At 47.7% G+C, this 17,456-nt stretch overlaps 1 protein-coding gene across 1 annotated transcript in view; it reads left to right on the top strand.

The window, feature by feature from the left end:
* TrpA1 (Transient receptor potential cation channel A1) overlaps positions 1-17,456 on the top strand; it is a 174,014-nt gene that overhangs the window by 151,818 nt on the left and 4,740 nt on the right. The window contains exons 19-25 of the mRNA XM_089553029.1: positions 1,093-1,268; positions 2,590-2,722; positions 4,616-4,675; positions 13,155-13,358; positions 13,853-13,921; positions 16,127-16,237; positions 16,926-17,059. Coding sequence (XP_089409155.1) covers positions 1,093-1,268; positions 2,590-2,722; positions 4,616-4,675; positions 13,155-13,358; positions 13,853-13,921; positions 16,127-16,237; positions 16,926-17,059 — 887 coding nt within the window. The remainder of the gene's footprint in view (positions 1-1,092; positions 1,269-2,589; positions 2,723-4,615; positions 4,676-13,154; positions 13,359-13,852; positions 13,922-16,126; positions 16,238-16,925; positions 17,060-17,456) is intronic.

Raw genomic sequence — 17,456 nt, forward strand, 5'->3', positions numbered from 1 at the left:
GTAAGAAGAACCCCTGTTCTCACCTTCAAAGAACTTTTTGTTCTTTAGGGAAGCCTTGAGGGCGCTGTTATACGAGTGAGAAGCAAACCATGGAGCCTGGTTACTTTTGACAAAGACTGTACATCTGACAGCGCATAAGGTTCCGGCATAGCGTCTTCATCGAAAAACGGCTTCCGCGACCAGTATTCTATCCAGCGTCCTTGGGCTCAACACGGGACCGTCATAGCACAGTCACCGTGGCTGGTGAAAAGCATGATGTTGCCACATTTCGATTTGTTCCCCTTTCTTTTGATCTGGTCTCGTCATCACGGCTTCCCGGTGACAGAGGCAGAGAACTATGACATGGTTTATAAAGGACCAAAAAGAAAGAAAAAAAAAAGACGAAACGTTACAGAATGTTGTCGCTGGATTCGTTTCGATGTGGTTTCGCGCTTTCTTCGTGCTTGTAAACCTTTTGCATTCCCCGGCAATAAAACTTTCGCGTTGCGTTGGAGGGTGTCGTACTCATTTAGCCGCAAGGACGTTTCTTCTCAAGACGTATAAAGGTCATGAATTTTGCTAAAAATAGCGGCTAATTTTACTCCGCAATGAATAACTCGAACATATGATAGCAAATTTTATAGTGGTTGTTTACACACCTAGCGGGTACGTTTTGGCGTTTAGGAGAATTCTCAGTGCCCTGATTTACAGTACTGCCCTTTCGAACTGAGCACCGGCCTTCAAATTTGATCTAAAGCAAGATAGTGAGAAAACATGCTTGCATGCTGAAATATTTAAATATATGCAACCCAAATGTCAATCTGCCAGTTACACAGTGCGTAATGAAATCTCAAAGAATGCAATACGAATGCAAAGAAATTAAATTTCCTCAACAGAGTCTCGTTTCATAACATTTCACAGTGGGTGTACATGCTTCATGTATACACATATAAGCATTTGCTGAAACAGCTTATATAGTGAAGATTATATAGTGAAACAGGGTGAATCTTGCCCCGCTGCATTCCTTGCTAAGCTATGACTGACTGTCATCTATTTCTAGGTGCATAAGCATGCCATCTGATGCGTTCGTGTACTGCCCTCATTCTCTTACAGAGAGCCAAGTACTTCCTAGACATCATGAATGTCTTAGAATGGACGCTGTACATCTCCGGTGGCCTCATGGCTGCGGGTCACCTCTCGACTACTGTGGTTGACAGAAGCAACCAATACATCATGGCGGCATTGGCCGTGTTCCTAGCGTGGTTCAACTATTTGCTATATCTGCAGAGGTAAGCCCGTCTAAAGAGATCGACTTGCAGTTCCAAACTTGCACAGCGTACCGGGAAGTATTTTATGTTTCTTGAAAGTGCTGAAAATCCTGAGACGATTTACGCGCATTCTGTGAACCACTTCTTTTTGTTCCTACAGCGTGTTCATTTCAGAAAAGCATTAAACAAAATCATGGTAGAAATTTTTAAGTTTTGATACAATAAATAATAGTGTAAATATTATAGATAAATAAGAAACACCATTCCCTGTTTGTGTAGGCCTTGAAAATTCACACCGCAGAAATAATACCTACCGCGATCTGGAAAGTATGCTAGCAGTTAGTCGTCAGCCACAGGGGAGGTTGTTGATCTTTAACTGTGAAGTACGGTGTGTCGAAATGAGTAATGTAGCTAGGACTAACAAATTAGGAGAGGTGGGGCACATTTGCGTTGAAGGCTAAAAATGAACCTGAGGCACCGATGGATGCTTGCAATCTGTAGTGAGAACCTCGAATAACAAGTCCGAGTGTGCGGTTCGGTAAAAAAATATATATATACACAGTGTTACACTGCGCTAAATATACTCTATCAGAACAGAGGCTGCTCGTCCTCTTTCAAAAAAAGTTTGTGCAGACCGCTAGAGTCTTTACAGAATGAATTGCACTATAAAGTCAACGTGGAAAGGTCCTGGACACTGCCTTACCACCATTATTTCGCATACCTGACTCTGTCTCAATTCATTTATGGTCTTTTAAAAAAAATTATTCTAGGGCAAAACTTTCAGCTCTTATTAGGTTTACTTTGCAGTGTACGGATGATTCACGAGCTACTGAAATTCACTTAATATATATTCTCTAAAATTCAAATTCCGCACTACTCCCGTCGCAAACGCATGGGAAAGTTCGAACGTAATACTGCTTGTTAATGAGGAACTTCTCACATTCGTTCATTGCATCCCAACGTCATATTGATTTCGAAACTCCTGAAAGCTTGGCGTATTTAAATGTAAGCAGTATGGTGGATAAACCAAAACGCAATATGCCGCACATTCTATCCGATGAAACGTTCTTCACCAGTGTTTTGGCTCATGTACAGCAAAATTCTACTGTTCTCCATTAGCCGTACATATAGGGCGTTTCGGACGTGAAGGCAGCCGGGGGGGGGGGGGGGGGGGGGGGGGGTAAATATACAACTTATTTGACTGCTTTGTAATGATATAAAAATTTTTGACAGATTGAAAAGCGTAAATGACCAGTTGTATTTCGAATGTGTGTCAATGAAACACAGCGATTCTATGTTTTCAGTTTGATATACTGTTCCCAACCCATTCCCTCCCTTTCAGGTTCAACCGCATCGGACTCTACGTTGTAATGTTCTTAGAGATCCTGTCGACTTTACTGAAGGTCATGTTTGTCTTCTCTGTGCTAATAATTGCCTTCGGCCTGAGCTTCCATATTCTTCTCGCAAAAATTGACGTGAGTATTAGCGGTGCTAAGTGTCTAAGTTTCTTGAATAGCTGTTGCCTGAAAGCACCAGGAGAGCGTATTATTCAATATTCAAACTTTCCGATTGCAGTGAATTTTGATATCAGTTGTGTAAATATGAAAGCTTCGCGCTGCTTTTTTCTCGAGATGCTAATATATATTTCTGCGCATTTCCACACTCAGCAATTGTATTGTTCCTGCTGCCGTTATTTTGTTTTTAATGCTTTTTTTGTTTCATGCAGCTTCCCAGCGGTTAATTATCAACATGCATGCTATTTGCGCTTATTGGAGCGGCACAAAAACGGCACAAAATTTCCTCATAACTGCCCCGCATGGGTTAATCTGCTAATATTTCAAACCTGTACGGTCTTTGTCAAAGGTCATTTGTCCACACTGTTGGCTTTTTAGCCCCATACTGGAGTTCTTCTGGTACCAGTTAAAACCTACAATGTTTTAAAATGTGGGAAGGAATGTTCTCATTACCCAGCAGAAATCTATGTTTTTCAAAGATGCAATTAGATTGCGCAGAAAAGTCCCGAACTCAGTAACTAAAGGCATGATCATGTAGTACATGCTAAAAGTTCCCAAATTGAAAGACACGTAGTAGCAAGGCTAGTGTTCAAATTGTTAGAGAGCACAGGCCCTCTGGGCCAATGGAAGGAGTTAAAATTTTGCTCAGACTATGCGAAGCAAGCGCAGCAATTTCAGAAGAATTATTGTAAGGCTTATCCCGCCTTCCCATTGAAGCCATTACCCCCCCACCGTTATCGCACCCACTCCTTAGTGCTATCATTTGCTGTAAGCTCACTCGAGATCGTGGCCAGAATAAGACGGCTAAGAGAGGCTTCTTTCCGGTATTGTGGTCCATTCAAAAGGTTCCTTCCCATATATTCGGCTTAACAAGCTGCATGAAGACAGCAGTTATTCGATCGAACACTTGAAATTTGCTGTCTTTCCTATACCATTATGTATTAAGAGTAAATACTAGTGTGTAGCACTCGCAAAACCGACTGTTCAAGGTTGGGATTAGAAAAAGCAGGAACACTTCCTTGCGTTATTCACAACCCTTCGTCTCATGTAAGCCAATTACAGAAGTTACAAGTGCAAAAAAACGACAAAAATACGAATGGTTGAAAATGGCAGATGAACTAAATATTCCCAAGCAGCCAAGCATCATATGCTGTAACATTTTGGTGCCTGACACCCATAGGCTAAATTTAGTACCGGAAGGCGATCCAAGAGGACGCGTTTCTGCGGGAGAACTCAACCGAAATCAGCGCTTCCGTGTTTATAAGCGATGACGGAGGGGACTTCCGCTGCGTTCTGTTTTCAAACATCGTATTGTGCATTGATTTCAGGACTGCTTGTGCAAGAAATAGGAACTTTCCTTGGGAACTAAAAAGTTGGACAAACTCTCTGGTGTCATGTGAACTCTTAAATAGATGCTTTAGAAACTGTACTATGGTAGTCTTACACAACACAAGTAGAAGTTGGCATTTTTTAGTTAACATGTCGCCACTGTATTCACTATTTGATGTGGTATTATATTTCAGCAAATAACAGTCATGTCAAGGTAACTGTAACCATAAGCTCTTAATAGAGAGCCATGGTAGCCTGAGGTAACAAGTGTTCAAGGTGCTTATTTTAGTTTGTATGTCACCGCTCTACAACCAGTGCTACTGCAGAAATCTCTACTGCATATTTCACTCACGTAGGCTTGCCCGCTCTCCAACCATAATCTTATTTGTATTGCGTATAATTACTGGATCAGGGAAGTTGCGAAAATTAATTTCAAATAAACTCATTTCACCTATTAAACTTACTCTCTAATAAACATACCGGCTACAGCATGTCTGTCACTAATTTATCCTTTTTTCTTGGCAGATCAACGTAAAAACTCCAGTTGTCGACCCATATACAGGAAATATAACCATGCGAGCAATGGTAAGTGTGCCCGCTTTTTCATATTCCCCGCCTAGATCTTTAGGCACATGACAGCTACTGATGGTCTCTTCCCGTTGGTTGACCTCCTCTTTTGACAGTACAATTTAAAACCTTTTTGCGAGGAAAAGTCGATCAGTTAATATGTCGGCGATGGCGGAACTGTTTACCTCAGCAGTTCTCTTAAGCATGAAGTGCTTTTTTCTCCCTTTGGTGGTGCATAGCGGGTGACCCTGGTGCTGGAGGGGAGGGAAACCGAAGGGAGAACACGGAAGGGAACATAAACGAGCTCTGGCAAAACTTCCCCCCCCCCCCCCCCCTGATGGATACTTGTTGCGCTACCAGCGAGCGCATGCGTCGACGACAGCATCTTCCTAGTCGCGTGGTGCGCCAGGCGCTCCGCGGCGCGAAGGAGTCCTACGCTGTGTCCTGCAGCCCCAGCGGCGCATGCGCACTCCTCGAGACTTGTGAGCCAAGCAAGGACGCCGCGCCTGTTGCATAATCCCTGTACCCTCCGCCAAATGATCCTATCAGAGGCACGGGCACGGAGGAAAAGAAAACTAAGGAGGGAGTGTGACGTCGCGCGGCCAGCGTTCGCAAGCCGAGTGTTTATGAAGCCGTTTTGTCCCTCAGTTTTTCGCTCTCCCAGTCAGTCCTTTATGTTTTGGTTCTGGTATGTTTTAGTGCGTGCGTATGCGCGGCTCGTGGCGCGGGGCGCCTACAGCAAAGAGCTTGATCTACAGTCAGTTTTCCCCGCTATGCGCGCATGCGCGCGCGCAGCGGCACTAGATTTTACCACATGCTATCACGTGGCGTGATCAGGGGGGGGGGGGGGAAACTATCTTTTATTTTACTATATCTTTACTTGTTAAGACTATGCTTCAAGGCTGTCGCCGGACGCTCGATCCTTAGTTTTTTTTTTCCTCAATGGGCACGGACCTTGAGGCACCCTATCTCGTGCGGACCCGCAGCACCATCCTTCGGCGCGGCGCGGAACTCAAGGTAAACACAGGGCAGCTGAAGGTGGTGGTCCTGTACGTTGAACTCCACCTCCCGAGCGACAGTGCGGTAGGATGGTTGGGTTTGGCCGAGACGAGACTTTGCCTTGCAACGAGTTTTAGTATGTTGAATGTCCTAGGCCGGTACTTCACGGCTTTTCATGGTTACGTCGGCTCTTGACCACGAGAGAAAGGAAGATTACGAATTGGAAAAACAGCGCAATCGAAGACGAGACACAAGAGAAGGACAAAACACCAGCGCTGACTAACACAAGTTTCTACATCGGTGAGACGGGACGATGCATCAACGATAGACTGCGTGAACATGCAAAAGATATAGAGAACAAGTCTCGCAGAAACCACCTTGCTCTGCACTGTGCTGAGTGTGAAGATTGCGAAGCGCACCTCAATCGGACCACTATAATCGCCCGTTATAAAGATGAGACCACAAGGCTCATTTCGGAGGCTTGCCATATCAGAAAGCTCGGTAACACCTGTATCAGCAGCCCATCCATAAATCTACTCTCAAAGGAACTTGCGTATCTTAATCAGTGACGTGCCTTTTTTTTAGTCAAGTTGTGTGGTTGTGCGGTATCTTTCTCTCATGCTTATTTTGTGTTTTTACTCGTGCCATTTCATATATATGCTGCCTTGAATGTAGCAATAAACCATTTGGTTGTTAGTCAGCGCTGGTGTTTTGTCCTTCTCTTGTGTCTCGTCTTCGATTGCGCTGTTTTTCCAATTCGTAAAACATGTACCAACCAGCCCGTATTTGCCCTCTTCCAGAAAGGAAGATCTTTTTTTTAATTCCAAGTGAGCACATTGACTATCTTTTACAGCTGTAGCTATTAGCAGGGTGTGCTCGCGAAATGTGGCTTCCGACTTCACATGTTCAAATGCATCAACCAAATTGCCCACGTGCTAAAAAACTCCGACAAACTGAAAATGCACGAAATTGAAAATTAAAAGCAAAAAAAAAATACGACTCATCTTTCCCACCATCAAAGTCGAAGCAGCGCCGCATTTGTGCGCGCTGTCTTAGTTTTCTCCGCATATGTCCAGGCCCTGTAAAAATCACGAGTGATAAACTGATTCTTCAGCTATTGGTTTCGTTGGCTAGGTCTTCGGATAGCGCTGACGATTCTATCAGATTATCGGGTGACCCTGTCCATGTATTGCTGAACTTTTCGGAGTTTTAGAGGAACAGAACACTCCACTACACATGCAATATGACGAGCTTGAGACAGCTGACCGGTGACAGGCGACACGTCTGATCAGTAGCTGTCCTTATCGTCAGGCGTACCAAAAGCACTGCCAAACTACCGGACCACACTCCCACGCCGCGAAAACCGAAACTGAAATGCACACAGTAATACACAAGCTGAGCGCGCTCGAAACAGCTATGCAGCAAGTAGGTCAGACTATTGGGAACATAAATTACCTTGTAAATGATTTATACACTCCGCGGGCCACCCGCGCGCACTGTGTTACATGACATCGCTCAGGGGATAGCGCACCCGAGCTTGGACGAAGATGGGCACGTCGTCTTCAAAGTCTGTCGCGCTCAATTCGATCCACTCTCTTGATAAACCTTTCAACCAGGTCTTGTTGAAGGCAGGAAAATATTTGCGCATGTCTTGCGTTCTTCGCGAGGAGGAAAACGTTCATTTTAATTCGCGGCATCGAATGGCTATGGAGCTGTTGTCCAGTGCTAGAAATCAATTTACTCAGCGCGAAAAAACCCCGAAGTTGTGATGAGATTCCTGATGCCTCATCGTGGGATAATTTTACTGCTTAAAAACATAGTCTTTTATGGCACCAAAACGAATATCTAATTGCTTTCTTGTACTCATTACTTTTATGAATCATTTCGCTATAGCGAAGTTCGGCTTTATTACTTTTCTGTTTTTCTCCGCTTCACTCCTGGCTGCCGGCATAAACAGCTCCTTTTGTGGTCTGGTCAAATTCTTATCTGTTATCGCCTTCAGGCAGCTTCTTCTACCGGATTCGGCCAGTTGCGTCCAGTGCAAGACGAATTACTTCCATATTACTCCATTGTGCGGCGGCCATGATCACGTTATTCAAGCAAATTTCTTGACATAGTCATAACCTACTCCTACTCCCCCCCCCCCCCCCCCCCCCACTGTAATGCCACGGCGCTGTGGGTTCCTTAATAAGTAAATAAATAAACCTTCATCTCACTTTTGACCATCCACCATAGTATTGTTGCGGGAAAGAATATATTTACAGATATTTACAAATAGACATGAACAGCTGCGAGCGGCACCAAGAACACAGTCCGAACTTCGTTGTCGTCTTCTACTCTTCCCACTCGTGCCATCGCTCTTTGTCGTCGTCGTCTACCCGCATCAGGACCCCCGGCTGCTGAAACGCTCTCTCGGCGTTAGGGCGGCGACGTATGAGCGTCGTGATAAGGTTTAAGGCGACAGACGTGGACGATGTCGGTGGTGGCGCCAGAGGACGATGGCGAGGTTTCAAGGGGAGCAATTTCATAGTTCACGTCGGTAACACGGCGCACGACACGGTAAGGGCCACGGTAGTGCGAAAGGAGCTTCTCGGAGAGACCGACGCTGCGAGAGGGCGTCCAGAGAAGGACGAGTGATCCTGGGGTAAATTCGACGGCATGGTGACGGCGGTCGTAAGCTGACTTCTGGGAAACTTGAGAGGCTTGTAGCTTACTACGTGCTATTTGGCGCGCCAGCGTGGCCTGGGAGATGGCGTCCCGAGCGTAAGCAGTGGTGGGGGCTGAAGAAGGCGGCAAGAGTGTGTCCAAAGGCAAGGTGGGATGCCTACCAAACAAAAGGTAGAAAGGAGAATAGCCTGTTCTGTCATGAAGGGAAGAGTTATATGCAAATGTCACATAAGGCAAGGCTGCGTCCCAATCGCGGTGGTCTGGCGATACATACATGGCTAGCATGTCGGTGAGCGTGTGGTTGAACCTTTCCGTAAGCCCATTGGTTTGTGGGTGGTAAGCTGTCGCGACCTGGTGCTGCGTGTCACACGAGCGAAGAATGTCGTGAACTACTCTGGATAGAAAATAACGACCGCGGTCGGTGAGCAGTTGACGAGGGGCACCGTGGTGAAGGATGACGTCTTGCAGGAGAAAATCGGCAACATCAGTAGCGCAGCTGGACGGCAAAGCACGCGTGATGGCGTACCGAGTCGTATAATCAGTTGCGACAGCGATCCACTTGTTGCCGGAGAGGGACGTCGGAAAAGGGCCAAGAAGGTCGAGACCAACACGGTGAAAAGGTTCCGGAGGTATGTCGATGGGTTGCAGAAGACCGGCAGGCAAAGTGGAGGGCCTTTTCCGACGTTGACACAGGTCGCAAGCGGCCACGTAACGCTTGACGGAACGATAGAGACCAGGCCAAAAGAAGCGATCCCGCACCCGAGCGTACGTGCGGGACACGCCAAGGTGACCGGCTGTCGGCAGATCGTGCAGTTCTTCAAGGACAGAAGAGCGTAGACGTTGGGGTATCACGAGCAGGAGCGGAGGGCCACCGGAGCGTAGGTTTCGGCGATACAAAATGCCGTTCTGGAGCACATAAAGTTTCAGAGACGGAGATCGGTTTGCAGAACGGATGCCATAAAAGATAGGACGTAAAGATGAGTCGTGGTGCTGTTCGTTGGCAATATCGGCAAGGTCAGAGATAGCTAAGAGGCAGGGCAGGGTCTCAGCGTCCTCTAAGTCAGGTGGTTCCACAGGGTATCGGGATAAACAGTCAGCGTCCTGGTGATGGCGCCCTGACTTGTACACGACGGAGTATGAGTATTCTTGGAGGCGCAATGCCCAGCGACCAAGGCGACCGGTGGGATCTGTCAGTGAAGACAGCCAACAGAGAGCGTGGTGATCAGTGACAACAGCGAATGAACGGCCGAACAGGTAGGGTCTGAATTTAGCTACTGCCCAGACAAGCGCAAGACACTCGCGCTCAGTAATGGTGTAATTTTGCTCTGCGGCTGAAAGTAGGCGGCTGGCATAAGCGATGACTCGATCTTGACCCTGTTGACGTTGGGCTAGGACGGCGCCAATGCCATATCCGGAGGCGTCCGTGCGAACCTCTGTGGGAGACGACGGGTCAAAATGTGCTAAGATGGGCGGAGCGGTCAGCAAATGGACGAGGGTTGAAAATGAGTTCTCTTGAGCAGGGCCCCAAGTAAAGGGGGTGTCGTTCTTCAGAAGATCGGTGAGGGGACGAGCGATGCCGGTGAAATCTTTGATAAAACGGCGAAAATACGAGCACAAGCCGACAAAGCTGCGCACATCTTTCGACGACCTTGGAAGAGGAAAGTCCCTCACAGCTTGAATTTTGATGGGATCTGGGCGTACACCAGAAGCGTCAACGAGGTGTCCGAGAATAGTGAGTTGGCGACGACCGAACTTGCATTTCGATGAGTTCAGCTGAAGTCCGGCGTTACGAAACACTGTCAGAATATTGGAGAGGCGCTCGAGGTGCGTGGCAAAAGTAGGCGAGAAAACCACAACATCGTCTAGGTAACAGAAGCAAGTGGACCATTTAAAGCCACGAAGAAGGGAGTCCATCATTCGTTCGAAGGTAGCCGGGGCGTTACAGAGGCCGAACGGCATGACTTTAAACTGGTATAAGCCATGAGGCGTCACGAAGGCGGTCTTCTCGCGGTCCTTTTCATCAACGGCAATTTGCCAGTACCCCGATCGAAGATCAATTGAAGAGAAATATTTGGCGCCGTGGAGGCAATCTAATGCATCATCGATCCTTGGGAGTGGATATACGTCTTTTTTTGTGATGCGGTTGAGGTGCCGATAATCAACACAGAAGCGCCAGCTGCCGTCCTTCTTTTTCACCAAGACGACTGGTGAAGCTCAAGGACTTGACGAGGGCTCGATGATGTCTTTTGCGAGCATCTTGTCCACCTCTTGATTTATGACGGTGCGTTCGGCGCTGGACACTCGGTACGGACGTCTGCGGAGAGGAGCGGAATCACCGGTGTTTATGTGATGCGTCACCACAGAGGTCCGAGCCAAAACACGGCTATCAAAGTCGAAGATGTCGCGGAAAGATGATAAGAGGCACCTAAGATCGCGAGCTTGCAGCGGCGGTAGGTCAGAAGCGATCATGTCGGCGTAGTCGTCCGTTGGGTTCACTGTTGATGGGGCCGCAGGTAGCCGGCATTGCTGAGTGGAAGGTAAGCAGCTGTCCACCACTGATATCACACATTCGGCAGCAGGGCACAGCGTGGCGAGTGAGATGCCTTGCGGGAGTGGTTGGATGGATGAACCAAAGTTCAGGACCGGAAGGTATGTTCGGTTGGCCGACATTGTAAATACAATCTGTGGAAGCGCAATGCTGCGCGTCAGGGCGACGTCAAGTTCTGGAGTGACTACGTAGTGACCATCAGGTACAGAGGGAACAGATGAGAAAGAAATGTAAGTTGCGGCTTGAGGCGGTAGACGGACAAAGTCGACAGCACAAAGACGGTGTATAACTGGGGACGGCGACTCAGCAGAAAGAGGAAGGTCAAGCTGAACAACATTAGTGGCGCAGGCAATGAGGGCGGAGTGCTCAGACAGGAAGTCGAGGCTAAGAATGACTTCATGAGGGCACTGGTCCAGAACAGAGAACAGAACGGATGTATGGCGGCCGGATATGGCCACACGGGCTGTGCATAGTCCAACAACATGAGGCGTTCCGCCGTCGGCAACGCGGAGAACGGCTTTGGGTGCAGGGGTCAGTACTTTTCGGAGGCGGCGTCGTAGGGCCGAACTCATGACGGATACGTGCGCGCCTGTATCGATCAGGGCTCGCACAGGCACTCCATCGACATGAATGGCGAGCAAATTATGGTGTGCGCGAAGGGCTAATCGAGGATTTTGGGACTGGGGCTGTACTGCAGCATCACCTCCAGACACTGCAGCGTCTAGTTTTCCGCTTGCGAGCGTCCGTAGGGGCCAGGAGAGGAGCGACGGCGTTGGGGCGAACGAGACTGTCGACGCAGGGGGGACGGGGAGCGGCTGGAGCGGGGAATCTGGCCGTCGACTGTAGCACTGTGCTGGGCTGGAGGGGGCGTGTAGTGGCTGGGCTGTACGTCGTCGCGGTGGGAGCTGAGAGGACGGTATGTGCTGCGACGGGACCAATAATTTCGACAGTGGCGGGAGATGTGGCCAATGCGGTGGCAATGGAAACAAATGGGCCTGTCGTCGGTTGTCCGCCAATCGTTAGGATTTCGGCGACGTGGAGAGAAGTACGAAGGTCGTCCAGGAGCAATCGCAGTGATTTCGGGTGGTGGTGAAGACCGTACAGGGCTGACGGGCTGGAAAGCAAGGTTTGCAAGCTCTTGGCGGACGACAGTTTATACCAGAGAGATGGTAGGCAAGCGGTTGTCGCCATCATGTAGATGCAGGGGGGCAGGGGACATAGCTTCTAGCTCGCGTCGGATGATGCGGGTCACATCTTCTGGGGGCGCTGGAGTTTCCCGGTGTCGCAGGTCTTCACATGAAGAAGTCGCAGCCGTGTTGGGGAGGCGTGTGTACGGCTGGCTAATACGCCTGCTTTTGGCTTCCTCGAAGCGTCGACATTCCTTAATAATTCCGACGACTGTAGTGCAGTTCTTGTATACGAGCAAGTTGAATGCATCGTCGGCGATTCCCTTCAACACGTGGCCGACTTTATTAGACTCGGGCATGTTGGCGTCAACTTTGTGACAGAGGGCCAGCACATCTTTAATGTACGACACATAGGACTCCGTAGATGTTTGAGCTCGGGAGGCGAGGTCCGTCTTAGCGGCAAGCGTTCGGCCGAGCGGCAGTCCAAACAATTCGCGGAGTTTCTCTTTGCACACGTCCCAGCTGGTCAGATGGTCTTCGTGCGTCTCATACCAGACCCGGGCGGTGTCTTTTAGATAGAATATTACATTTGCGAGCATAAGGGTCGGATCCCAGCGGTTGTAGGTACTCACTCGCTCGTACATGTTGATCCAGTCGTCGACGTCAGTGTTGTCGGTACCAGAAAATGTCCCAGGGTCACGAGGGGGAGAAAGAACGAGTGATGTCATGGCCGGGGCTGAGGTTTGCTGGGCGGCGTCTTAGGTCATGATGAGTGAAGGCAACTGGCGGCCGCGGCGGAGCTCCGTCGTCGGTAGACGTAGGGGAAATCCGCACCTCCACCAAATATGTTGCGCGAAAGAATATATTTACAGATATTTACAAATAGACAAGAACAGCTGCGAGCGGCACCGAGAACACAGTCCGAACTTCGTTGTCGTCTTCTACTCTTCCCGCTCGTGCCATCGCTCTTTGTCGTCGTCGTCTACCCGCATCAATATGTTTGCTAACCTGGCATCAGCCAGACTGACATGCTCACAACCCAGCACGTGTTAATTCTGCGTAAATGTTACTTGGCACATCTATTCACCCTTGTTAATTTTTGTTGAATGCTGTTCTTATGTTCCTACGTATCCGCACCCTGTTTCCACCATTGCAGAACATGAGCGACAAGGGTTTCCACAACCCGGTGATCTCGTTGGTGCGCGTGGGCACCATGATGCTCGGGGAGCTGGACTTCCTGGGCACCTACCTGCGGCCCATGCGCGCACTCGAGTCCTCCGCCTGGTACCAGATTGTGGCCGCCACCTGGTTCCTGGTCGTCTTCATCGTCCTCATGCCCATCCTGCTGATGAACCTGCTCGTAAGCACCATTATTCTCACATGATTCGAAAGTTAAACTACACTACAACTGGAGATTCAAACTCAGCACGTCCCTACGTGTCAAAATGCGGTAGCAGAAGGGTCAAATACGCCCAGACACCACGAGACTGGTCACGAGAGAGGGCTACTCTCATATTTCATCTGCGCACCAATGCCGGCTAAACGTTCGCATTTCTGCGCAAGATCCACCGTACCTTGCCACCTATGTGTGTCAATCGTGCTGTGTTAGGCGATGAAAAACAACGTCCATTTCTTCTAAGCAAACCACCACTCGAAGTTCGTCAGATTGGTCCACCCTGAAGCGGCTTCCTAGAAGGTTCGCTATCACCCCAGCTCTGTCGTCACTATGCGCATACCAGGACATAGAAGGCCGAGGCTATCGAGGGTCGAACAAGAACTACGAACTTAACATGGCGCTGTGTCTAAGTGCGCTATCTGCTGCTCCCATTAAACCGCTCGTCACTTCTCTTTCAGATTGGTTTGGCCGTTGGTGACATTGAAACCGTCCGCAGGAACGCACAGCTCAAGAGGCTCACAATGCAGGTAAGTTCACGCGCATTAAATTGGGCCGATATTCTAAATGATGCATGTCATGATATCCCCTCTTTATTGTCATAACAGCCGGTCCTTCTTTAGTGTTTGGCTTGTATACTACAATGGTCCTAAGCACTTAAAAAAAACATTCACAACGTTTACACCTGCGGCGTAAATTACAATATTGTGTAAAGGCTAGTGTAAAAGTAATGTTTTGAAGATTCCATTCCTTCCTTAATTTCTTACATCACGGCACGTTCAAGTTCAGTAATGTGAGAATACGGCCCCATGTACTTTCCTTAATCCTACATACAAACCTTGCGCAAAGATGTACTTTCTATCGTCGCAGTGCCGATTCCGGCCGCGGTGGCCATGTTTAGTTTGGGCGGCAAGAAGATGCCCGCGTGATGTGGTATGTAAGTTAAGTTCCCATTAAACATACCCAGCTCGAAATTTATCCGGAGCCATCTACTACAGTCTCTCTTTCTGTCGCCCTTCTTTCACTCAGTTTTACATACATTCCCTCACGGCGCAGTTCATGTGTCCACCGATGCCTGAAACATTTACTGCGGGTCTCCTTTCCGCAAAACCGATTTTCATTTTTCTTTTTTCCTGCCAAGCCTTTCTCTCCAATCACAGCAAACATTTCTGCTTCTTTCCTCCACTACGGCATCTTTCTATTTTTTCACTCTCTCCATCCCTTTTCTCACGCTGCCTCTGGAGTGTTCCCCAGAATTGGGAGAGTTTCTCTACGTTTCCATTACACGAAACCAATTTTCAATTTTCATGGTCCCTTAGCGTTTACGACGATGGACAGCTGAGCTTGGGAGCGGGGTATCAGATTCGGTCCGCGGCGGCAGCGCTTCGATGGATGCAAGAAGCTAAGGATGCCCGTAGAGTGCGCGTTGACAGCGTGCGTTAAGAAATCCCAATTGGTGCGAATTTATCCTGAGCTCTCCCCTACAGCACCGTTTCTCCCTTTCTTCTTTCCTAATTTTTAGCCCTTCTTTGAAGGCATGGTTGAGTCTCCGGATGAAGTTCCGAGGACGCAGATTCAATGCGGGCGGCGGCAGCCACACTTCGAAATAGGCGAAGCACAGAAGATGCCTTTGTGCAGTGCGATCTCTATCCACCTTAAAGAACAGCACGCGGCCGAAATTATTCCGGAGCCCCGCATGACAGCACCTCCTTCTTTCGCCTTTCTCTCATACCTTTCTTCATCCCTTTACTCACGGCGCGGGGGTATCCACTGAGAAAGGAGACAGTTACTGGGTTGACATTTACTACCCAATTTGATGGCAGTGAAGTTAGCATGAAGCACGAGCTGCTTGCGACTACGGTCGCAGGACAGCGTACGAGCGGGCGCCACCCGATGATGATGAAGGCAGCGCGAGGCACGTAGCGCAAGAGATGTCACCGATAACTTCACGAAATGAGGGAAGAAGCTGATTATTTAGCGCTGTAAAACAAAAAATTGGCAATTTCTCAATGAACCACTTTCTGTAACAATCCTCCTAAGAAACACGTTTTGGTGTCATTTCTGGAATCCTCCTGTGCAAACTACAGCACTGCATTTTCTTTCAACAAAATGTTTATAAGCTAAATGTGGAGGCGCAGTTGTTTCGGTCCTTTTCGGCATACATAAGGTGATAGCCTGTGAAATGTTTTTGCTCGGCGGTTAATATTTCGTATTGTTGGCGTTACACGATTGTGCGCAATGATAAACGCAAGAGTGCAAATGAGGAAAGGAAGCATAACTTCTGAGTGTGTGAAATATTCATTTGCCAAAGGAAGGTGGAGCTAAAAACACTCTTCGCCCATCACTACCACTGGCTGACCCCGTGGCCCGAAACCCTTCCCACTTTCCGTAACACGAGAAAAGGCATGACCGGTAGCTACATCGGCTTTTGAACCATAAAAATAGGGAATCACATGCTGAATCTTTGCAACGCTATGCCCAAGGGGCATTTTTTGGCGTGCTTTATGTTACGCAACGATGTGGCATACATCTAAAACCAACCATTTTGTAACCCTTGAACTATTATAACTCTTGCAAGAGATCAAACGTCCAGAGTTCAAAGTACGCGTATTCTTCAGCGCTTACCTTGGCGGTTTTTTCTGACATATAATATACCCATTTTAACTTGCAATTGTGTCGTGTGCCATGTTCATGAAATTCGTCGCAGGAAAATTTGCACATTTTGTCTCCCACAGGTGGAGCTACATACTGACCTTGAGCGTAAGCTGCCTCGTCGCATCCTGACCATGGTTGACAAGACTGAGGTCTACGTGTACCCGAACCAAAAGGGGTCTTCGTCTTACGTTGTAAGGAAGATATCTGCACCTTTACCCTTGTGCTGCCTAATCTGAAGTGAGCAAGTTGAAATTAAGCACATTGCTATAGCTCAAAGTCAAAGTCAAAGTCATTTTATTCAGGCAGCAGTAATAGGTGCCTAGGAGGCAGACATAAAGGCAACTTAATGGCTTTATGGTAAAAAAAAAGCTTCTTTCTGTGGAGCACATCATTAAAAGCTTTTTTTAATTAGTGCAATTGACGTTTTATTGATTTGCATCCCTCGCTTTCAATCCTTGCATAATATTAATTTTGACATGTCTCGCACATAAAGCTCGGAAGCGAACCGAATTTCAAAACCTTTGTTATTTACCATGTTCATGGCTCTCGTTCTTGCGTACCATTGTATCCGATATACGAAAACGCTGGAGTCTTAATGCTGAGAGCAGATTTTTCTTGGCCTTAGAATTCATTTTTGCTAAGAATCGATAATTTCGAGGCTATTATTCTTTGCTTTCAAAATGTCACTTCTCCTAAGGTGATAACGAAAATAAATGCCCGAATGAATTACGCTATAAACTCACATCGTAAACCTGGAAAACTCCCCCAACAACATACCTTATCGGAAAGCATCAGCAGTAAGAAAAAGAAGGTGATTGCAAATTATATAGAAACTTGCACAAAAAGCAGTATTTTTAGAACGTGTATTTTCTCTTACAGTGGCAGACCATTCAACGTTGGTTTGCAAGTCCCAAAGAGAACGGCAAACGCAACAGAGCCCTTGCCGCTGGAAGTGGGCTACCTGACAGTTCCATTCAAGAGATGGTCGTGGAGCTCAACAGGCAGAAACGAAGGTAAGTGATAGACAGTGCAGCGTTGAATGTTTAGTCGTAGGTCACTAATAATAAGACATGGACCGATGTTGATCATGAAATCATGTAACTGCACTGCAAACGTGGTTCCTATACGCATGCTGCCGTCACCGTTACGTCGTTTGGATTGTTATCCTCACTTTAGACAGGTAGCGTGAGGTACGCGATTTTTTTTTCCATACAAACTTTTGTGATTTTTCAAATCGTCCTAGTGGACAATAAATTTTGTGATCCCGCGTTAATAGCAGCTGTGTTAGCTCTGTCGCTTTCAGTTTCGGCCTAGCAAGCTCCATCGCGCTTACAAGTACTTTGGTCTAAGATTGGCAGAGTCAGAGAATAAATGAACGTACAGCATTAAACAGTGAAGTCACGAGTGTGA

This window comes from Amblyomma mixtum, chromosome 7 (assembly GCF_055824585.1).
Source record: "Amblyomma mixtum isolate Tamu chromosome 7, ASM5582458v1, whole genome shotgun sequence".
NCBI classification, from domain to species: Eukaryota; Metazoa; Arthropoda; class Arachnida; order Ixodida; family Ixodidae; genus Amblyomma; species Amblyomma mixtum.